Source organism: Zosterops lateralis (genome assembly GCF_965231275.1).
Source record: "Zosterops lateralis genome assembly, chromosome: 5".
NCBI lineage: Eukaryota > Metazoa > Chordata > Aves > Passeriformes > Zosteropidae > Zosterops > Zosterops lateralis.
In genome coordinates, this window is record NC_139766.1 from 13,386,000 (window position 1) to 13,410,565 (window position 24,566).

General features: G+C 41.1%; 1 protein-coding gene across 2 annotated transcripts; it reads right to left on the bottom strand.

Annotated features, from left to right (window-relative positions):
- On the bottom strand, positions 1-22,568 carry NSG1 (neuronal vesicle trafficking associated 1). Of its 2 annotated transcripts, none has more exons than XM_083861809.1 (5): positions 22,515-22,568; positions 21,787-22,027; positions 18,026-18,142; positions 7,387-7,497; positions 1-2,519 (listed from the first exon to the last, which is right to left on the bottom strand). In XM_083861809.1, the coding sequence occupies exons 2-5, from the start codon at positions 21,913-21,915 to the stop codon at positions 2,319-2,321; spliced, it is 558 nt and encodes a 185-aa protein (XP_083717935.1). In that variant the 5' UTR covers positions 21,916-22,027; positions 22,515-22,568; the 3' UTR covers positions 1-2,318. The 2 variants fall into 2 exon arrangements, with proteins under 2 accessions (XP_083717935.1, XP_083717936.1); XM_083861810.1 differs by having other exon boundaries at positions 21,787-21,938; positions 22,515-22,566.
- Between the last annotated feature and the right edge of the window lie 1,998 nt (positions 22,569-24,566).

A 24,566-nucleotide genomic window follows, 5' to 3' on the forward strand; every position in this document is an offset into this window, starting at 1 on the left:
TCAACAAAAGAGCTTTACTGGTAAGTGAAAAGAGAGAATACAACACAAACAGATTGTGCAATGAAACAGATGTTCTGGGATGCTGGAACAAATCCAAAGGATAGACAATTAAAGTAAAACTCTTCAAAGTACTAAAACTGGGAGCAATTTGTTAACTAAAAAAAAATCTCAAAACCAAGTGGCAATAAGACCCAACAAACTCCCTCCTGATAAATCAGAGGGAAAATGGTTTTGATTTCAAGAAGCATAAACAATCTGTTTCTCCTAGATCGTAAGGCTTACTAATTTTTATTGTTTATTGTTACAACGAGAAAAAGAAGTTGTTTCTCATCAGTATTTACTTATGCATTAAAGATTTTATTGTCCTAAATTTAAGGAGAGGAGATGTATCGTGAATCATTTCTATTTAGGACAGTCTTGGGAAGCAGACCTTTCCATCCTGTAAAATCTGAATGTCCTCTACAAGTACCTTGACATGAAATGTGTGTGTTTTCCTATCTCTCCTCTGAAATGTATATTTCTATACATTTCATGCAACAGGCAGCATCATTCTTATTCTTTACTCTGCACAGAGTGAAAATGTCAAAAGTTACATGTGAATTAATTATATTCAATAAAGCAAATGCCTGTTAGAAAATGCAAACATAGTACATTTTAAAGATCTTAACATAAGCGTGATATTTTTAAATGCAAAGAAAAATTTGGCACATTGTTTATTGCTTCTTAGGCATTCCACATCCCATGATGACTTAATAAAAAGCCTTTTACAGCTGCACTGTGTAATGCACATTTCCTATCAAATTTAGAGCACTGAGTCATAATGGTTATTTTTACTGTATTGGGATGACAGGCTTCTGCTGGAGAAAAACAGAAGTAGAGCTGACCACATTTGTTCTACTATAGATCTTGAGAAACAGCCTATACTGATGTTTTCCCTTCATTTTTGTACAGACTCTATCAAAGAAAAAGGAACTTTTGACATGTCCACTCTCCCTTGTCCCATTCAAGTTACATGAATAAAAAGGCAACTTGCTCAGATGCTTCACACACTTTTGTATGTTAAATTAATAAGATGTCTTTTTATAATGTATATTTAAGATTTATAATAAAAATGAAAACATGATTTCACACAAAGAATACGCAAGTTTGTAATTACAATGGAACTTTAACGTGCATCCACAATACTATGTTGTTCTACGTCTTTTCCCCTCCCAAGCCATACACAAAACAGTTCTACTCTTCACTTTGTTTCACACGGAGCTTTAACAGCCAGTTGTGGTATCTAATACACTACTGTTTCACTTGTGATGCTCCATGTTTTAAAAAGTATCAAACTGCAAACCATACGTAAACAGAAAGCTCTTTCTAATAAAAAGGGAAAATGTGAATGTAATAACATGAGAAAATTTAGACACATTACTCCTTCAGCTGTATCCAACAAATGACATAGTGGACTACATGTACTGTGAATAGGCTTTCTGCCTCTTTACTATGATCAAAAGATGTCATTTCTCATTAGAACATCCTGAACTGTATATTTTTTTACACTACCCTCAACACCCACCACTAAAACTGCCTGTGTTTTTCCAAAATGTCTATCTAGTTTGTGTTCAGTGCACATCCTTACCAAGATGCTAAAGCCACAGTGGAAATGCAGTTAAATCCTGTTGACAGCAATAAGAAAACATTGAGCATGCCTTGTTGCAGAGAACTTCATTATCACTTACAAAAAACAGTAAAGGAAATGTAAGGAAAAATGTGACCTGACAGTTTCTTTCTCCACACAAGTCATTACATTATGTCCCGATGTCAGTGCTATCATTCCTGCTTGAGCCCAAACTAAACATCACTTACAGCTTTCAGCTAAACAAGAGATCACTCTAGTTATGGCTGGGGTGTTTCAGTTTGCAAAATGACAAAGAATTCAAAAACTTAATAAATTAAGTATCTGTTCCAACAACAGAACACATGATTTATCTAAAGTCCAAGCCCTGAAAATCCAGTGACAAAATCTATCAGTATCCAATAAACTGCAAGAACATATCTAACATTGGAAATTTTTTTAACATTGAAAATGGTGTCAAAGCTCTAACAGCAATGCTGATATGCACCTGGGGTTATGCCCACGAATGTTCTGCAGCAAGTTTTTATTTTCAGTTTTTTCTCTTTTTTTTTGCAAAGCAGTATCAGCAAACAGAAGCAGTTACACCATAAACATGAGTAACCTCTAAATTATCCATAATTATATTTAATGAAAAGTTCCTTGAAGTCCCTTAGTTACCTTCAAATGACATAGTTTTAATAATTAGCTTATCATACTAAGCTGATTTCTCAGCAGCTTCAGTCTCCTGTTCAGACAGTTTCTCTTCTGACAGTACTGTCATCCACGGGGACACGGAGCGCGTGATGGTTTGTTTGGCCAGGTTGTAGTGGTTTATGACTGTGTAAAATTTCCCTCGAGCACTGGAGTCTTGCTCAGAGTAGTAGTTTTCCAACCCAGCTGGAATGCACTGATTGTTCTGAAAAGAAAATCCATTGCTTAGATTTTAGAAACAGCCCCCCCCACCACACACATGAAGCAGGTTAGGGTTTTTGTCTCCTTTTCTTTTTAGTCTTAATTCAACAGTCACTTTCTGTGAGTCAAGATGCAACATACAGTAATTAACTACAGTGTTGTCCTGTGTTCAAAATGTTCTTCCCTGCAGTGCTTAAACTACTGGTGCATTTGCCAGGAAGGCCAATCTGGGTTTATATGCCAGAATAATTAACATACAAGAAATGTGCTTGCCTAAAATTATTTTTTAAAGTATTCGATCTCCAGTTCCAGCCACATTTTGCTGTTTATTCCTGCCCACCAAATTCCAACTGTTTGGTTTGCAATTACAGCTGTCTGTATCCTACTGTTATATTAACTTTAGGCATTTTACCCTGGTGTTTGCATTCTGAGAGACAGAAATTAATACAGATATATTGGTGCCAAGGTATGAACAGTTTTACAGCCCAGTAGTTCACACATTATAGGGAAAACTCTGTGGGTGGCTAAGCATATGTGTAAGTGTGTGTACACACATACAAAATACCTCACCCCTGATTGTCAGAAAGATGTAGCAAACAGCAGGCTTTTAAAAAGCTCTCTGGAGCTGTGAGACTACATTATTTCATTTCCCAAGACTGTAGGAGCACTAAATAGAACCTGCTAGATGCTCAGAGCTTTGGAAAGTGAAATAGATAATTTAGAGAGTAAAATAAAAGTCGAATCCATTTTGCTGTCATCTTAAAAGCCAAAGTGAATGTGCCTGTACAGGGGGTTTTTGTCACACGTATCATCATCCAGGAACTCTTCCAGTCACGGTGCAGGAGAGCCTACAGAGCAGCTTGTTGCACCAAAGAAAAAAGTTACTGAGACATATACTGTGAGCCCCAGGTTCTGCCCCAAAAGGTCTTGGGGTCTTTCTGCAGGTCCTCTTGCCACACTGGCCAGTCCAGGCAGTCTTGCCTTACATTTCAACATGTTAGGCCAGTCACCTGAGAAACTGAATTGATTCTTGTAAGCTAGAAGTAGCTGCAGCTTGAGGAGAAATTAATTGTTTTAAAAAGCAATAGGATATTCGGTCTTTTTGTTTCCAGAATCAGAGGACTAAAATTTGTAACACTACAGCAGAGCACCTTTGAACTGCTACTGTTGTTCTACTCAGCAAACAAAATTTTATATTGGGAATTTCTCAGCAGAAGAACAAATGCAAAAATTCAGGACCAGATTCTACCTTAAAAGTGTCCACATTTTCTTCTGAGTTGACTTTTGTCCATGTCAAAAAAAAAAAAAAGGCATAACTAAACAACAGTAACAACAGTTTCAAATGGTTTTAAGTCATTATCTGTCATCTTTTGTGAAGGCAGTAGCTGGGGCAAGTCTCTCTCCCAGTTTTGTTGAAGTAGCACCACAAAGCAGATGGGATTTAACCCTGGCTAAACAGCACCTGTAAGTCAACAGAGGCTTTCCCATGCTCATACCCAATGTATTTGCCAGCTGCAAGACTGGGACCTAGATTTATAAAAAACATAATCCAAGAATAGGGAATAGAGCTATTTGATATGCATATTCATATACATCAACCATGTCATCTTCTGGAAGGATTATCCATGTTTTATCTGGGATAACTTTCACTACTTCTGATGTGATAAAATGACTAAGAAGCACATAGACACAGACATATTTGTAGCGATTATTTCACTCAGTCATGGGATGTAATCACAATTCTAAATATTTAAAGTGGGGAAAGGAACACAATCCATTGAACTAATGAAATCTGCCAAGGAAATTCAAGCAAATACAATTATTAGAACTGAAGACAAGCCAAGATTACTGACACTCTGAAAAAAACTCCTACAGAATCTTGTGTTGTCTTCAGAAGCAATTTGCTTTGTAGCAAACAAAAGTGACTCAGTAATGGTTTGGGGTTTTTTGTAGGGGGGGAGGCTTGTAGTCACAAACATACAAAACATCTGACAGAAGAGCCTAAAGAAACATACATCAGTTTCCTTCTTGACTGCATTTTTGCTCCCAGGATTTCATGATTCTAGAAGAGATGGGAAAACCTCTCCTTTTACTGACTGCCCCTTGTGTAGTGCCTAAGGACAGCCCCTTGGCTTAGTTCCCAGTCAAGGCAAGCCATGCAGCACTCAGTGACTGAGTGATGGGAACTGCTGCTGATTCTTACCCTGCCACTTGCCAGAGACTCTCAGCTGTATAGAATATTCATTTCCATCCTTTTTATTAGCTTCCAGGGTTCCCAGGTGAGAGAAGAAGGAAGGCCATGAGGAGAAACTGGGATGCTCCAAGAATGACTTACCAGTCTTTTTTTTACAACCCTTCTATTCTGGAAATTAGTTACAAGTTATGACTTTTGATGCCAAAGAAAACCCTGGTTGCCAGTCTATATCTGGCTGAATTAAGAGGATTCCTTTTGTTCCTTTCACATGAAGACCCCAGTGGTATTGATTTATAAATAGTATCTTCTGTCACATTAACTTTGCTGGGTCAGTAACTCCCAATTTAACAGATGATGGTGTGATCTTCAATGCACTGAAATGACTTTGTTGTACTGTCCACAAGTCTGTCAGAACACAGGTGCTTTGGCAACAAAAGCTAAAAGGTAACAGATCCAGTACAGAACATATTGAAACCCTGGGGAAATTCTTCAGGATGTAAGTGCACTCAGGTTTTTGTGATGAGTTTTACCAATAGGTTCTGATGAGTGCTCCAGAGAAGCAATCTGCACAGCAGCAGTACTAAGGCTGTCTCAGAAAGCTTAAGCAAGCACAGAAGTAAGACTGCTGTACAAAGGAAAATGAGCACCTTTTTAAGCACACCTTCATGCCCTGGAGGCGTAGTACAGCAGAAACCTTTGGAACTGCTCCATGTATGAGAGCATCAAAGCAGAGCAGAGTGAGTCTGACTCAGAGCTGTGGTTAGCTCAGCCTTTATGCAGAGATTCCTGCAGTACCAGGCTTCCTGAGGCAGGCACACCTTTGCCCTTAACCAGGAAATCACTTTGGCATCTAAAACTTAGGAACATCCAAGGCCAGAGAATGATGTTGAGTCCACCTGAAACATGAAGCCTGTCCACAGAGACACTGTCACAAGGTGACAGACTTCATGTTTCCTAGGAATCTGTGCCAAGCTATACCATCACATAACATGGACTCTCCCAAAAAAGACAAATAAATACAAAGTCATCTTAACAGTGGCAGTTTTTATGCCTTGTGTCATTTGCAAACCTCCTTATCCTGTAGAACTCTTTCTTAAAAGAGTTACATGACTAAAGATGCTGTCTCCTGGCATTATGCCATCAAGCAGCTGGAAACAAAACATCAGCTCCAAGAAAACCACCAAGAGAATAACCGTGATGCACCCCTATGTATGTGCTGGAGCTTATAAACAGAGCATGAGCTATGGGGATGTTCTGCCTAACTTCTGTCCCAAACACAGGACCTGAAAGAGAGACACAACCAGACTCTGGTCACAGGGCAACTTAAATATATAACTGAAAAATGAGAAACTGTTCTTTCCTTAAATATTTTTGACACTGGCAAGAAAAGCCACAAGAAGCTGGAAACCTGCAACTCAAAGGAGAGGACAACTTGGTGTGAAAGCAGGCAGAAGCAGGAGGCCATTTCTAGACTCACACAGGAACATGTAACTGGCTGTTCCTGTCAAGTCAGGATCACATCAAGACAGGCTTGAAAGGAACATAACAGTCCATATTCCAAACTGCTCAATGCCAAGACAAAGCTTAGGGGAAAAAAAGGCCTATTGTCCCCTGAGACATAGACACAGAGGGGCTTCAGTGCCTGTCTGAGACAACACAAAAAGCCAACAACAGAACCAAAAGCTGGATCTCCTGAGTTACAGCCAAGTATTCTAACCACAGTATCTTTTGCCCTTGAACAAAGGGGAAGCAGTAATCAACTGAATGCTCGAACCTAAATTAATCCAGAAGGGCATCACTAATTATAATTTTGGACTAGATTCTTGTAAGATATTTATGTGCTTGAAGTGACAGATAAAATCCTGAACAGGATTGCTGAGGAGTGCTGAGGCAGCCATCCCTTCTTAAATCCTTTTGAAGTTTGTACTGGGTACCCATTTGATTTATTACGTGACTAAATATATTAAAAAATTAAAGGGAAGAATGCCATTATCACTGCTACTTTTCTTACCTCATTACAGCCAAGTTCAACTCTGCAGAATTTACAACTGAGAAGTCAATGTTACTTTTCTGACTTTCAGCCCAGGTCATAGCAAAGGAGCCAGCACCAACATCTCACACAAATAAAGCGAGCCCAGCCTCCCTTTTGGTTAGAACCAGTGTTTTTTTACAATGAATGTGTTTTCCCTTTTTTGGCATCACTTTTGGCAGTAGGGCTCGGAGGTCACTGTTCTAGAACAAGTAGTTCTCCCTACAAAAATAACCCTGAAGTAACTCTACTACTCTTAATGAGAACATCACTCTACTTTGACACATATTCCACATTTTTTTTCTCCACACTTTATCATTTTCTTATTTCTTAAGACACAGTAATTTGGAGGAATGTGCAAAATTAAACCTTATGACCCATAAATGAGGGCTTTGTCCAGACAACTGCAGGTGAAATAAGTCTGAAAGACACCAGTTTTTAGACTTTTGCTATATATTCAATGTTTATAGCATTAGTAAAATAACACTATTAATCTTGTGCAATAGTACAGCACAGCAGGAAGCACACTAACCTATGTAAAGAAACACCAAATCTATGCAATACAGCATGCCTTAATCAAGGTTATGCCTAAAACAACACAGAATATTACATACTATACTGTTTTTCTAGAATGGGTATGCAATTTACCTTGAAAACAAATCCTTCTGGACAGGTATGATCATACTTGTAAACCTTGTAGACTACCAGAAATACAACACACGTTAAGAATGCAAGGGCAAAAAGGACCAGCACAGTTACCTGTAAAGAAAAATAAAACATGGTTATGTTAGTAATGCACTGCTTATTCTGTTGCTGCTTGTTACTGCAGGCAGCAGAAGTCAGCTATGAATGCACTTTACAGTAAAATCAAGCAAAGGATAAAACCAGCTGCTTAATTATTAAGGGAGAACAGAGAAGCAGCATGTAAGTGCTTCCACCCTGCCCTTCTCAGAGAAGAAAAAGGATCATCTGGGCAGTGGCCCGTTGCCTGTGCACTGCAAGGCTTTTTTTGACTGCGTTTCTGTTAAAAGCACATGAGGCCAGGACACACCAAGGTAGCTTTGTGTCTGCTGTTTTTTCAGTATGTGGATGATGTAAGTCTAAGTCTAGTTTATGTCAGCTGATAAACATATTTGTTTTCCCTGTGCCTGTCCAAGAATGGAGTCAGGTGACAGTAAGTTAGCACAGGTGTCATCCAAAGGTGACTTGCAGGGCATGGAGAAAGTAATGTCTGCCCTCTCTTGTTAGGATTAGAGTTTGTTGCACCTGCTCTGAAGTTAGGGACACCAGTAGTCTGCATTCCTGGTTGCTCAATATTCGTTAATTATAGGTTGAAACAGTACTACTTCATCACACAGAGCCTGTACAGTAGTTCACTGCCAGATCCATAAGGAAACACATCATGTTCAACACTGGGCTGGCCTCCAGGGGTTGTGTGGCACCTCCTTCACAGTGCTCACAGAGAAGCCATTACAGACAGCCTTGCATGGCTTTTCACCATGTCCTTCAGAGCCTCTCTGCCCCTGAACCTGGGCTGCAGAGAAGTCCTAGACACACCTTAAGACAAAACCTGAAAATCAGTGTCAGCATCAAGCTAACCTTTCCCAGGTACAAACTCTGAGCAGCTGGGGACCAGCAGTCTCCTGGTGTGTCACGAGACAGGATTACCTTTAGAATTACATCACCCATTGACAAGAGAAAGCACAAAATTTTGTCCAACAGTTACAGTACAAAGCTCTCTAATTCAGACCCATTTTTGTGTAAGGTGTGAGCTGAGGCAAATAGTATTCATTACTTGGGAGAGTATCCCAGATGTGTGTTTTTATTATTCTAAGACTTCTACTGATAGACAAATTAGTAAGTCACAGAGATTGCACGGTAAGAGTCATTGAGATGAATTTTCTTTTTGGCAATTTAGAAAGAAGCAGGCACGTGCTACAGCATAAGAAACAGTAATAAACAGAAACAAACAAGATTATATGATTCATTTTTTAAAACAAAGCATAATATGATCTAAATTTTAAAGTAAGATGAGTAAACCAGCTATATACACGCCCTGAAAAGAGAACTTAGGCATATCAGGGTCAATTAATTGAAGCAAGAATAATCTGGTATTTGAAAAAGCAAAAACAACAAAAAAGTGTACCTTTGCCTCTTAGTAAAAACAACCACCATAGACCCCCCTTTTGAACTAACAGAGTTTGCAACACTGCAAACTGTGTGTGGCAGTGGTATTAGGACATTTCAGGACAACAATAAACTTAAGGGACTTCTCATCCTGTGAAAGCAAATCTCATCATGGGAAGAAAACAGCAAGTTTTACAACAGCTGTATTTCCTGCCTGAAACAAGATTGAGTATTGTGTGTTGGTGAAGCCAAAGATTTAGTAAGGACTTTTGATAGAAAGAAAATAGGCAAAAAAAGGGAAGGCTGGAGTAGAGGCAAGGAGAACTGCAGATCAAAAAGTAATTTAGCAAGAGAAATGTAGATATTAATGTAACAATAACAATTGACATGAGACGTGGAGTAAAGGACCTTTCTGGTTAATAGCAGCAATGTGTTCAGTTTCTCAACAGTCACTGGATACAAAGAAGAAAAAAAGTATTCTTAATTAACTTCTGAAAACTTCACATTGACAACAATTTTCATATCTAATTAGTCTTTCTCCAAGTTTATTACTTGTTTGCATACACAAAAACTAACATGGACAGCTCACTCTGTCTTGCCAACGTTGTATGTTCTCCTTACATCTCCCATGCCTCAGTATGTCCTGCATGAATCAAAGAGAAAAAGTACATTCTCACCTTCCTTTCTGGTCATTCTCTGTGGCCCAGTTTAGTAACAACCAACATAACTCTCACACACATGTCCCCACTCCTGGCCCAGTTATGCCCTAGCTCAGTCCTTCCAATAGGTTTTTATCAGGCTCTGACTCCACACAGCCTCCAGCAAAGGCTGCTCCCTTTAGGAACACGGGCATCAGGCAGAACTGCTGTAGCACAGATCAACTCAACTCATATTTGTCTCCACCACAGAGAGGAGCTAAGAGTTTAAAATGTTTTGAAAAATATTCTCAAGTCCTGAAGTATATTTTAACCATATTTCCTGGGGATATATCCCCATATTTCCTGGCCCTTCTGCCTGCAGCCAGTAGTAGAATTGTAACGTTATTTCCCAACTGTAATCATTCTGACATATAGATGAGGTCTTGGGAACATACTGAGACAACACACTAACAATCTGTTTTGTAATTGAGACTAAATGTTAAGACAATAAGAAAAAACTATTTCCACAATCACTGCAGAATCACTCTTCAAAACTGCTACAAAAAGTAACTTTTTAAAAAGAAGATGAAAGCCCAGTGTTGTGTTGATTGCTGGAGCCTGGCAAGGTGCAAAGCCATGGCCTCAGGGGTGATTTGCTGAGACCTGTTTTCAGTGACAGTGTAGAGCTATGAGGTCATACTGTTTGTACAAGTTCTTCCATTGCCACAAAGTAAGCCATGGCAAGAGTTCTCAGGGGTCCTGCTTCAAAAATCTCACAGAATTTTTCTATCTCAGTTACTGTATTTCCTAATGTTACTAATTTTGGTATTAACATGTAAATTTTTACTCTCATTATCTCCAGTGATTTGCAATCACACTCCATTTGCAAATCCCTAATCAAGTAAGTTCTTGTCTCCTTCCTATTAGGAGAGAAGCTCCCTTCTCTTACCATCCTTCAGGATCTGAGTAACTTCTATTTAAAGACAACTGCAGATGAAAATGGCACAGATGGAATCTAGCAATGGATTTCTTTCCAAGGTGATTGCCATCACCTGTTAATCCAATCCACTTCTCCCTTTTAAATTGAAAATCCTTTTCTTTCTTCTAATAGCCATTTTTCTTCACTCTTATAATAATCCTCCACTGATGGTCCACAATGGTCAGATCCCCATGTCCACTTCTGAACCTGAGGCAGTCAGCTTCTTTCCCTGCACTAACACAGTGCAACCCTACCTCTTGTGCCTCACTTTCTGAGCCCTCTTCTCCTAGAAACTTTTCAGAAATAAAAGCATGAAAAAGGAGAAGGCAGCAAGCAGCTCTTCAGACCACAAGCAACCCCAAAGTTGTCATTTTACTGCTTTCTTCCACAGCAGCTTTGCACACTCACTATAAACTAAAGTTACTCTCTTCTTCTTACCAGCACACTACTCAAAACTTGCCCTCTCCCTCAGGCAGGAGCAGCTGCAATGCATGAAGGAGCACTACTTCCCTTCTTCTGGAAGGAAATCTTGAATCTTGTTTTTTGTGGTAGCCAGCTGGCAATGCAGGACCCCACACAGTACATTCACAAGCAGAAGTCTTGTGAATTATGTGATCATTCACTGCCACATACATCCTTGCAGAACTCCAAGGTAACTGTCACACCTCCAGAGTGATGGGCTTTTAAAATACTTTTCTTGAAGTAACTATAAGATAGGACAAACAACCATTTCTTTTAACTAGGAATTCAAAGAGTGATTTTGCTTTCATCTTGAGTGTGACATTTAAAGTTAGTTTTAAGGGGATCTGGCAGCAAAACGAAGTGAACAGAGAAGATGACAAGATATTATGTATGTGGCAGATTTTTGAATAGATTGTAAGTGAAGAGCAGAAGAAGGACAATGTCTAGCCAGAAGCCATTAGAGTAATCAAAATGAGAGATGACTAATGATTGAACTAAGCAAACCCACAGCAAAAAAACCTGTCTTCAGACTCTGTAAGCAGTTAGCTGAACAAATGAAACTCAGCATATCTGACAACCACACTATCATGTAAACAGCTTGTGATACGGCCTTTACCAGATCTAGCAGATCTTCCCCATCAGTCCATGCTACTTTGCCTCAACTGCAAAAGACTGCAAGCAATATTTTCTCTGCCTGGCTACTGCAGTCTCCTCCTTCCTCACCCCACTAATGTTTATTTGGACTCCCTTTTTAATCAAGGTGGAATACTACAGCAAAATTCACCAACTGCACCAACAATGCCTGCTTCTCTTCACCCCGTTTCCTGGCCATATTTCAAGGCATGCACAAGTCTACCCTTTTTGCTTCCCTCAGCTCCATGCATTTTGCTGTTTATTTTATCCCACTGTCCCTGGGTACCATCCATTTCTCCTCTGCCTTCACTTCTACTTGTCTAATGCCTCCTCTTGCCTGAGATTCTTTCATTAAGCCACTCATACTGTGCTCATGCCACTCATGCCTTCCTTCGTGCTTTTTCTTCCATCAGCACACAAACCCATGTAGAAGCATTCCTGTTATTAAAAGAACTAACAAGATATGCAATGATTTTCACTGCTCAATCTCTGGCTCTTGGTCACATCTCATTTCTGCTCTACATCTGTGCATTATCTATTTCAACTGCAGCCTCTTGGGAACACAACTTTCACTTCTGATCGCTTTGTAAAGTGCGAGGCACAGACGTGCTGCCAGCACTGAACAATAAGAGTGAAAACACACACTTACAGAGCACCTTTCATAGGAAATGATTTATAGCCAATTAATGCTTTGCTCACCAGTAAAATGCAGAGACCTCTGGGGTGAAATACAGCAACTCTGTACAACCACTTAGGACAGGAAATTAAGATTATTGCTATCCAATTTAAACTACATGAGAATTTTAGGCAGACGGCCTGTAATTACAATAGATTGTGTCTGGCTACATCCCACAGACAAAAATTCGTAAAACATTGCATTGACTTTCTTGCTAATGGCCATGACCTCCATTTCACCTCTCTCCACTAAAATCCTGCATCTCCAGCTACACAATGCCCTCTACCAGCATGTCAAGAGAACACAAAAATCAGCTTTCCACTTATCACTGCTTTTGCAAAATTACGTCCTTGCTATTACCTCAGCCTGTCCCTGGAAGTTTAAATGAAAAACATGTCTGAAACAACACACTTAAGGATTAAGAAATGTTCACCTTGTGGGAAATTGCAATGTGAAAGAAAAAAAGAACATTTACATCTATACATGCAACGTTTGACTCATATTCATTTAGAGTAATGCAAATTACACAGAACACTCTGGTGCAGGGTCCTGTACTTGTTATGGAAATATACAGGATGACCAGTGACTCAAAGAGACAACCAGATGCCTTGTTTCAGGAGAGTATTTCTAACATTACATGTCACATTTAGCTGTATGACTGGTATCGCTCTATTAAACTCAGCTTCTTCACCACAACATTCCCATCCAAACTTTGCACTCAAAGAGGATGATAGTTTGGGGGCAGATTGTAGAGAAAAAGCAGTAAAAATCAAAACATTGTCCTTCTCAAACAAATGACAGAGGAGAGAACTGTCCTGGATGCTTACCTGGAGATTACTGGGAGTAGCAGCATAAAAGGCAAAAAAAGGCAGGCAGACTCATGAGGTAATGGAACAGAAAAGAAGAACAGAACAGGAACAGAAAAGAAGCTACAGAACCAGAGCTTATTAACAGCGACAGTGCAAGACAACAGGACCAGTCTGCAAGGGAATTGATTAATGAAACCTGAGGGACACATTGTTACACAAAAACAGGTTAACAAGGCACTGGCCTTGAGATCCAGAACTGCAGCTTAACTCAGCTATTGATGGCAATGTTCCTGTCATCTTCTATCCCACAGCACCATATATTGTGTTTCTTAAAAACAGGGATCTGAGGAAGCAGTTCAAGAAACCCTCTGGCACCAAGAACCTCAGTACTTTCCCATACAAACCCAGAAGATATTACTGAGGCCAGGAAAAGGGCTGCATAATGTTATTACAGAAGAGGAAAGGTTATTTAAATGATGCATCTGGAGATCCAAAACATCTGTGTCACCCGTCTGACTGGTTCTGTTCCAGTAAAAGGATTTCTAATGGAGACAGTGGCAGAGGACACTTGAATTATAGCAGGGAAGCTGTGTTAAGCATCCACTCTACTTAAATCTTCCAGCTTTGACTATAAAATTCCTTTCAACTAAAAATTTAGCAGGAGGATTGTCAATGTCATATCAGAGAATATCAAACATTAAAAAAGTGACAGTTGCCATGCAGTGCCTTTACTTATATAAATTATTTTAAAATAATTGTTACATTGAAAGAATTACCTCCTTTATTTTTCTTATTTGAAGTAGTAATGAAAAAAAATTTAAAACCTGCCAAACATACTTGTGAGCAACTTTAATCCTGTGAGTAATTCCACTGGAGAAACAGAACCACTAGTGACAGTAAGTACCTGACACTCTTCCAGCACTTAAGGAAGTGATACCTGTCCAGGAATCAGTTGATATCTCCTGCTCTTAACAGACTTTTAAAGTGGGAGCAAAGAGCTACTCAACACACAAAGTAATCACACAGCAGCAAAGAGAGAACTGTTTTCCTGGTTTCTGATTATTTTTGCAGCAATAAAAATCACTGGCATTACTAAGAAGAGCTACAAAAGTGTTGAGGCAGAAACATGTTTGAAGGATGCCCCTTTTAAGATAAGAAAAAAAACCTGAACAGTTAGATAGATGCTTTATACATTTTTGCAATCTTAAATGACCAGGTAAAACTGCGAGAACTGATCTTGTAGTTTCAATTCCTCTTCCATAACCTCATGCAGACATTTCAACAGCTGCTTGCTACTTGATAGTACACAGTTTGAATGGGTAAGCTTGAGGCTTTGGCTGTGCAGTTAGATGTTTGTAGAGATGAAGTCAGAAGAACTGAACTGCCTTTGAACAGAAACCAAAGGCTGAAGGCATATCACAGCTTGGGTTGATTTAAGGGCTTGAAATTTATTATGAAAAATCAGTGTTTGCTTTCAATATACCTCTAAATGTTCTTTATTGAGGTTTTCTCAATAAAGAAAGAAAAAGTCATGCCTTGCTACAATGTATTTTTTTAAATTGGTGTGTTTGTACACAATGGCCAGCTGTAGCCCAATCAGTGGGTGCCAGAGCAGACATCTCACTACAAAATCCAACTGGAGGCTGTAAAAACACTGCTCTGTCAGTGGGGGAAGCAAAGGTTTGGCCTTGGTTAAGTCTGACCAATTTTCTTCTGCCCTAACTTCCTTCTATGTCCTGATTCACAAGGTTCCTTTGTTACTCTGTAGAGAGGATGATTGACAAGAGGGAAAAATCTGCCTTGTTCAAAGTTGCTTTCCAGATGTGAAGAACCAACTCCCCACATCAGCCTACACTGTTCAAAGAACAAAAGCAAGACTTCTGTTTCTCAATGGGAAATAATCTGAAGTAAAATAATAACATCTTTGGTGTGGTTAGTGCCAGAAAAATAAGTTAAGACAACAAGATTCTCAGAATCAGGAAATCTTCATATTCATTTTGAGAAATTCTGATTTTAATTCAGAATGTGGCTTCATAGAGGAAAATTACACTTGCAGTTTTCTTTGAAAACATTCTCAGCTCTGTTATAATAACTGTGGTAATGTGAACTGAATGCAGAAAAATACATTTTATAATTGATTATTCACCAGGTGCTAAAACACTAAATGATCTACATGACATCTGCACATGCTGGGGTGACTGCATTTGTTAAAAATGTGTAACTTCTCAAGAACAGCTTTAGATGATCTGCACTGCTGAATTCCAAAGATGCAATCTGCTTTGTCATTATTTACGAAGTACATCCTAGAATACACATGTGAATTATTTGTAAATATGACTGACTGACTTGCTTTATTTTTAGCACAACACTTGTCTTGTGGCAAGCTTGTGCATTGGTGATGTACCACACTGAAGTCATTAAAATGGCATCTGAAAGTTTTTTCATGAACACAAGCCAAAGTCAATATCTCACCAGTTAAATAATGCATTTCATAATTACAGCAAATATTTAATTTTCAAACAAATATCTTTTTGCTCTCACAGAATCAACAGCAGAAGTTAACATGATGGTTCACAATTAATAGAGACCCAGGAGAAAACCTCGCATAATCAGTACTTTTCATCTACATATTTATGAAATGTTATCAACTATTCATGTAATATTTACCACTGGGAGTGGTGAATACAACAATCATCCTCACTGGAGAACTAGTCAGTTTTCTTTAAAATGTTACAAGCAGCATAATTCAATTCTAGAATTGTTATATAGCAATTAAGGGACATTTTTAGGATCTGAATGTTCTGCATGAACATTGTTTTTAATTAACTGAACAAAAATTTTCCTAACTGATCAATCCCCATACTCTTCTTTGGAAACTTAGACTTACAGCCACAATGTGAATCACCCTGCAATTCCCAAGAGATACCAAATCTTACAGAAACCTCTCTCTGATGCAGTAGTTACCTAGCAGCAAAACCTAGCAACCCTGTAGTGCGAGATTAATCCCAAAGCGATCATCAGAAAGTAATATCTAAAGGATATTTTATTTAAGTATGCCATCCAAAGGCATATAAAAATGCAATGCAAAAATCCTCAGGCTTTTAGCTGTTCAGCTACACAAATTAGGAAAGACTACCCAACAGCACAACAAGCTATTTATTTGTTTTCAGCAAGGTCTCATTTGCTCAGCTCTCCCAACAACGACAGATAAAACCCCCCAGATTTACAAAAGGATGCACAAGCCTTTTAGATGTGACTAAGATATTCAGAACCCTTCTCTAGCTACAATTTAATGTTCCAGCAATGAAATCCCTTAGGCCCTACCGCTAAACCGTAAGTGCAAAGTTCCTCAGGTTAGAGGCTCTGCTCAGCTGCTTGGAACCAAAGTCCTATCAGGACACTCAAACTAAAAAGTGCCTCTCCTTTCCCTTCTACAATGTAGTAAGCATTTTCCAATCACCTTAGTGTGAGCAGGACATGCACAAGGACAGCCAGACATAAGCTCTCCTTGTTCTGAGCTGTCCATCTGCATTTACCCTACCCTCACCTGAGAGGAAGGGGATTACTCTCAAGGACTCAGTACTATGGTGCCAGGAGGATAAAGAGAGAATATGAGTCAGAAAATAGCATTTTCCTTGAGTAATGAAATGTCCTTGCCCCAAACCAAGGAACAGGAAAAGCTGGAGCTAGGTTTCTTACCTCCTTAGTAAAACCCTACCACATCCCATAACATCTTCTTGGCTGACTGGGAACCTGCATGCTTCACTGTAAGGCTGAAGACTCCACCAGGTGAATGGCACTTAAAACATTTGTCGCAGCAACACTCTGCAAAGTTCCTTTCCAAATATAGTCTAATCCCTCCTTGAGCCTTCACTTTGTTTGTTTAGCATGCTCTGATTCCACTGAGAGCTGCATATACACTTCTGAAGGTCAGCTTGGGCCTGGGCAGCTTTTAGAGCACTGCTCAGGCACAACAGTACCGAAATCTCTGCGTGTGCCCTAAAATTCCTACCATGCAGACAGTCTAAAACTATCCAATAGAAAGAGAATCCACACCTTTACCAAAACTCTGTATTTTCCCCCTCATACTAAATGTTAGGCTTTCCAAAGGTATTTGTATTTGTGCATTGAAGAGTGTGGTTGCCTACTGCTTAAAAATGCTTTGGTATCCTTGGGTAAGATGCCAAATTAAAAACTGAAAACCTGCAGTCTTACTGTTAAAAGAATAGGGGAGCATGAGCTGAAGTGCCAACTTTCCTGCTTTGTTTTAATTACACAGACCAAGAAAAACTATCCTCTAGTGGGAAGGGGGAAAGGATATTCAAACATTGCACCAGTTAAACTCTCAGGTTTCCTATGGGACTAATGAAGGGAATGTTAAGGGTGTGGACACAATCTGAGTCAAATTCTTGCTGAACTGCCATGTGACAGTAACAGTCATCAAACCAAAAGATTAAATTGGACCAGGAAAACTGATAGGAAGGAGCTCTGGTATATATCCCTGGGTTGCCAAGTCATATATATATATATAACTATAAAAAATACATAATGGACTATGACAGTGCTTTTAAGAGAATGGTTTGGCCACCGTGATAAATAAGAAGCCAAAAAGAAAATAAATGTTCTGGTGGTTCTCGTCCCTCAACACAAACAGGAGCTTTATCCATGCCATGAGCACCCCCTGTGTGCAGCCCACACACACCCTGGCAAGGCACACTCTGACACCCACACACTGACAGAAATGCCTTCAGAATTCATCTGCCAGTGAGAGATTACAACCAATAATGCTGCAAGATTTGATTTTGCTTCTAATTGTTAAATACTGAACTATTGTAACATTGTATTAATTTTTCTCATGTCCAGCTATATCCACAACAGGCACTCTGTCATAGCCAGTTCTAACTACAATCAGCAACTGATTTTAGGCACTGAGTCATTAATATCTTCACATAGCACTGCTTACCTTAAATCTTTCTGAAACCCCTTCAGTGATGCTGATTGTGAATTCAGCTATTTTAGGAGTACGGAACTTTCCCTTCTTGCGATCAGGTTCATATTCTGTTTTTGTTTTGACCACAACCTTTAAGAAAAAACATCAATCACAAAACTGCCAACTAGAGCTGGCCACAAAAACCTCAATTATTCTTTAACTCTTATTTTATCTGCTTACAAGCACATCTAGCACCATACCTTTCCCATCCCCACTTTGTGTAACTCTTCTTTGAAAGCTCTAAATTATTAATTTTTTTTATCCAGTTTATCAATCATCAACTGACTTACCTCTCAAAGTGGTTTTGATGGACCTACAGGAAGACTTGTTATGCAACAGTTTCACAAGGGTTCAATTTTTTCATCTGTGGTGATACTGTGCTCTTATAGTAGGCAAGGATAGGTCAAATCCAAATCACAAACCTTCCCACTTTGTATAGTTTGTATAGTCACCTCCATTTGCTTCAGGAAATTCCATTAACAGGATTTCAAACTGGACACCAACAGAAGATTACTGAAGAGTACCCATAAAAAAATTTGCAGATTATGATGTCATGTTCTTTGATGGCAGGATTTTGAGTTTTTTTTTTTTTTTAAAAAGTGAAATAACCCATGTAGTCTAGTTGCTATTCACCATGTGATAGACTATGGCCCTTGGCACTCTTATTTTTAACATCTAATTTCTGAATTATCAGCTGCAAGCAGCAAGATACACACAAACCCTTGTGTTAATGAGATTTCTTCAAACAGCTAAGGCTCTTCAGTTTATTCCTTGCTATGAACTACTGCCCCAAGCTACACAATTTAGCACCTTACCTCTATTCCCAAAATACTCATTACGTCAGTTGTATCTCTAGTGTTCTCCCAGGCATTCTAATCATATAAAATTTTCACATACCTAACCTATTTGCCTCATTTTTGTCTTCTGCATTTTTCAGCAACTTTTTCCAAGTATTGCTCTCAAGCTAGGGTACAGTTTATTGTAGTGATGGTGCTACTACAATTTGCTCAATTTCCTCTGTTTTTTTTCCAAGGAATAAATATCTATTTTTTTAGATTTCTGAGAACCAAATTCTACCTTTAGCAAAGACCATGGTATTAACAGCAAATACATTAATCACAGAACGGCCTGGGTTGGAAGGGACCTTAAAGATTATCTTGTTCCAGCCCCATGCCATGGGTAGGGACCCCTTCCACTAGACCAGACTGCTCAGAGCTCCATTGCAACCTGGCCTTGAACACCTCTAGGGATGGGGCATCCTCAGCTCCTCTGGGCCCTGTGCCAGGGCTCAGCACCCTCACACTAAATCTACTCTCAGTTTAAAGCCACTCCCCCTTGTCCTGTCACTACATCCCCTTGTAAATAGTTTCTCTCCATCTTTCTGAAATTAAGACAGTGACATTTCAGGTAGCCAGACACTGAAATGACAAGCTTTGGGTTCCCTTCTTCTCACTTCCCTGAATGGTACCTAGAATGTGTAACTGTACTTAGACTCAGTACCATAAAGTTTATTAGACATTTTCACAGTATTACATGTATTTGCTCACAACATATGTTTAAAAACTACTTAACTATTTTCAGCTATAATCAGTAAGACTGTAGTTATTTAACTTTATAGCTGCCCAACAGCATCATGGAAGTTAACTGCCTGATGATTTCTGGAACGCTTTATAACATTATAGTTCTCTTCCTCCTCCTTTATGTTGCATAATCTCAGGCAACTCAAATCACATTCAGCTGACACTGAATGTACAGTTCTAACTGCTTGGTTATGTAATGTCTTCTTTTGTTTAACATATCTAAATATGAATTTAAATCACTTCATCCCTTTAATTTAGAAACTGTCAAAATCATCAAATCCTTAGCACTGTAGTCACTACTGTTCAAGAAGTTATGCTTCACTGCCATGCTGGAGCCTTGCAAGTGAATAATAAGCATAGATGCATGAAGTATGTACTCCTATTCATTATACATGAGTGTCTGAATACTTCAGAATTTGATCTGTGTGTCAATCTTTTCTTAATACGTTTCTTTTTTTCATATCAGTTGTTCTGCTCCTGCCTTTGATTCTCTAGCAACCAGTAAAGAGACACTGACATGACTAACCAGTTACAGAAGGACACCAGCAGGTCCAATTAATTTAATTTTCCCCCTCTGCAAAAGGAAAAGAAAGCTAATATACAATTGGACAGTGGAGAGTAGAAAAACCAATCAAATATTCCTTTATTTAAGTTTCTAGCCTAGCTGGACATTTGCTTTCATTCAAGCCAAATATCATCCAGGTGGGAGGAGTCCTGCCCCATTCTAGTAGGAGCAAAGCGCCTGGGTTCTCTACAGAGGCTCTGCTCAGGTTAAAGCTATTACCATGCAGATCCCTCCTTCAGCCTTCTGCTTAGCAGTGCAGGAACAGAACAAATTCCTCTGGCCATTGGTCCTTGGTAATCAGTTATATCCAGTCACCAGTTGGCAGATGTATCAGACATGGTAAGACTTAACTTGTTCTAAAGCCTCGGGGTGTGATTTTGTCCGCAGTTACAAGATTTACACCCATGTAACTGAAGGCATAAAATGGACCCTCAGGCTCCCGAACAGCTGTTATGGCTTATTGCATTTATGTCTGCCAACTGGTCACCACACACAACACAGACTGGTGTTGATAGCAATTAAAATGGAGGCCACACATTTATTTGTATTGCCTACAAGCAAGGAAAATTTTACAAGCTAAGATTCTTTACCCTAAGTTATGATTATGTGAATTTTTTTGACGTTTGAAGAATGTATACCTGGCAGTTTAACTAGAAGTAGAATTGACTTGTGGAAGACACAAGGCCAAAAAATAAAAACTGTATGAAGACTATAAAGCTTTTTATTACCAGATGCATGTGGGAAATTACAAGTAAGAATCTTATTGAAACAGGATACTGAAAACCCTGACAAAATCCTACTCCTGTGTGCTTCACATGTAGTAGCACTTACTGAATTCTTAATTGTGAGGACAATAAACATATTTACAGCCTACCACATCACCTTTCTAAATCGTTAAAATTAAATCCCTAATAATCAAGACATTTAATGAGGCACACAGGAAGCACATTTCCCTTCCAACCTGTAAGCAGCTCATTGGACATTCCCTTCCAGCTACAGAGGAAATCTGAACCACCTATTTGGAGATTTAAAAAGGAAAAAACTCAATGGCCTGTTCTCATCTCATTATTTTAGCTTGTCTGGGGTTAGCATTAGTTTCTTACTGAAGCACAGAAGGAAAATGGAAGTGCTCTCTGGTGGGCTAATATGCCCATGTCCACCTTACAGAGAAATAAGGCAGGGCTCTATTCCCCCATCAGGGAGGCATTTTACAGACAGAGAAAATTGGTATTATTCACAGAACACACAGGACCTTCCAGGTGCCAGAAAGAAAGATACAGAATAGGAAGGGCTACAACAATACAGCATAGAGAAGCTTGCATTTGTATAGTATATGTTTCATACAGCAGCACCAAAATCTCTACATGCTTATCGCTAACACTTCACACTGGTTTTTAATGCAAATCACCATTAATGGATTTTCACGAGCTTAGCTGTTTAGGTTTTTCCCTAGAGGGAACTAGCATGCCTTGAAACAGCCCATATTTCTCGTCATTTCTAAGCTGCTCTTTTATCCATACCCTATTCTTTTGTTGTTTGCCTGAGATTTGGGTGTGATTCTCCAGGGTGGAAACTAAAGCCTACTGTACCTTATCAGGAGGTGGGAACTGGAGCTGATTGACATCCAGGGGTGTGATCAGGGGGATGGTGTCAAATCCATCCTCCAAAAGGGGCTGCTTTGTGCTCTTCTCGCTGAAATTATTCCCCAGTTTCACCATTCTTCCAAGATAGAGGGATTTTTCTGCTGGCACACACAGGCACACACGCACAGAAATGCAAAATATCAGAAATCAGACCTTTTCCCAGCCCTCGGGGGACCCGAGATATCTTCTGGAAAAAAAAAAAAAATAAACGTAGAAAAAACGTGCTGGTCGCTATGACTCGGTTAGGTATTGGCGTTCTGGGAAGTACGATGACCAGACCTACTATCAAAATTTTAAACCCCCCCAAAGCAGCAGGCACACAAAGCAGCATCCCAAACCCCCGACACGTCAGCCCGGTGCGGCATCGCCCGCGGGATGCGGAGCGCTCGGCAGCGCCATCCCCGCCCCGGCCCCCTCCGCTCCCCTCCCGGCCCCCTCCGCTCCGCTCGCGGGGCTGCCCCGGCAGGACAGGGCAGGGCAGGGCCGGGCCGGGCCGGGCCGGGCCGGGCAGGGCAGGGCAGGGCAGGGCAGGGCAGGGCAGGGCAGGGCAGGGCAGGGCAGGGCAGGGCAGGACAGGGCAGGGCAGGGCCGGGCAGGGCAGGGCAGGGCCGGGCCGGGCCGGGCAGGGCAGGGCAGGGGAGGCCCGGGCAGGGCAGGGCAGGGCCAGCACTCACCGCCGCGGCTGCCGGCCCTGGCTCGGGGCGCGTCGTTCCCGCGGCCGCGCGGCGATGGCGGAGCGGGGGGCGAGGCGGCGGCTCTCCCTCCCTTCCCTCCCTCGGCGGGTGGCTCTGGGCGGCCGCAGCGCCGGGGCCGTGACGCAGCCGCCGCCTGGCTGAGGCAGCTCTGGAGCCGAGCACAAAGGGGCCCCGCGGGGACGAGCGGGCGGCTCCCCCGGCCGGCGATGGCGCAGCGGCAGCAGGTGGAGGGGGCGGCGCGTCCCGCCCGGCCCGGCCCGGCCCCCTCAGCCACCGCCCCCCGCCCCTCCCCGGGCGGGGCCGCGCCGTGCCCGCCGCTAACGGGGCCCGGAGGCGCCACCCGGCCTCGCTCGGCGCTGATAGAGCCCCGGCAGCCCCGGTGAGGGCGGCGGCCGCAGCTCGGGAGGGGCAGCTGCGCTGAACGAGGCAGCGGCGAGGGGCCCCTTCCCCCGCCCGGGCCGGGCCGAGCCCGCCGGCTCCGCTCCCTGCGGGGAAGGGACGGGCGTGCGGTGAGCCCGGGGAGAGCCCGGCCCTGTCCGCCCCGCGGAGCCCGGGGAGAGCCCGGCCCTGTCCGCCCCGCAGAGCCGGGGATGTGAGCACCGGGGTGGGGGCAGAGGCGGATTGCAGAGCCCCGCAGCCGGCAGAGGGAGAGAGGACACCTCACAGCTCGGCTGGCTCGGGGCGGATTCCTGTTCACTGTCTGCTATAACCCAAGGCAACCAGCCTGCTCCCCTTGCAGTCTTGCAGGTGCGTTGCTTCCCAGCCAGTGGAGGGAAAGCGCTGCGGGCGATGCAACAGGTGCCTGGGATGGTTGGCAGCTCTGAGAGGAGAGGAGACAGGTGCTCAGCCTAGAGCTGGTTTCATGCTTCAGAACCAACCAAGCTCTTCTCACAGATGCCGGCGTGAGCAGCCTCTCTGCAGGGTTTGTTCCAGTTGCTCAATCCAACACGCTTCCCGTTTTCCTGAGGTCAATGGTCTGTAATGCCAAAGGCCCTTTCTGGCTGTGGCACAAAGCAAGTTGTGTCCCCAGCTATGGATCATCCTGTCTATCCCATTTATTTTTCCCATCAGTGTTCTGTCCTGAGTAAATAAAGTGTAAAATAAGCTTGTCTTACCTCAGTAATATTTCATAAATCATACTTGCGTACGTTAAATAGAAGAAAAAGGGTTTCATTTTATACAGAAAATTGTACCTGTGACTGGAAATGAAAGGGTTTCTCAGAAAGCAAGAAACACTTGAATTATTTAATTTTGTCAAAGCCCTTGTCTTACGAGTGTTCTTGAACAGAACAGATGAATAACCCACAGATGGATGAGTGTAATCCATCCATTTGTATGTGAAGCCAAAGTCATGCAGAATCCAGATGACATCAAAAGTCCAAGTGATGATCAGAAGTGTATTTGACAGTACACTACAGGGAACCCAAATAACATATCAGATGGTTTAACAATTTGACTGACTGGGTTCTTTCATCTCTAGCTTTTGTGATTTTATATTTGAGCCCTTTTGGCTGAAGAAGGTCAAAAGCTTAGGGCAATTGTGTATTAAGTGTATGCCTGAGGAAGTATTAGTATTGGATGTATTAAGTATTAAGATGAATGGGTGTAAATTCCCCAGTGTGCTGGTGAGGTATTTTTTTTAGTTATGTGAGCATGTGTACAGGTTACTCTGTTTTAGTGTCTGTTGTAGAGAAAAGGAGAAATGTTGATAGCCTGTTTAAAGAGTGAGTTATTCTCTTCCACTGTGCATTTCTTTATTGGTATCTGCCTTTTAGGAGCTTATGCTGACTAGTCCTACCTGGTTCTCTAGTCTTTCAGAAAAAATCTTTTTGTTAAGCAACTGGACACTACACTTGTCACTCAGTACTTACACTCAGTGACTTATATTATTTTCATTTTAAGTGTATGTCATCCCATGTACTATGATGTAAAAGAAAAAAAAGCTCTGTGTTTTTGTGTGCATGTACATGCACGCACAAATATCTGTGACTAATAAGTGTCTTTATTTGCCAGCTATGTAAAATTAACAGT

Bases quoted from the DNA above. Each gene is read 5' to 3' on its own strand.
- NSG1 (XM_083861809.1), bottom strand. From the start codon at position 21,915: ATGGTGAAACTGGGGAATAATTTCAGCGAGAAGAGCACAAAGCAGCCC. The intron at 18,143-21,786 runs GTACAGTAGGCT...TTTTTCTTAAAG, and splicing joins AGTTCCCACCTCCTGATAAG to GTTGTGGTCAAAACAAAAAC. The intron at 7,498-18,025 runs GTAAGCAGTGCT...TTTTCTTTACAG, and splicing joins GGGTTTCAGAAAGATTTAAG to GTAACTGTGCTGGTCCTTTT.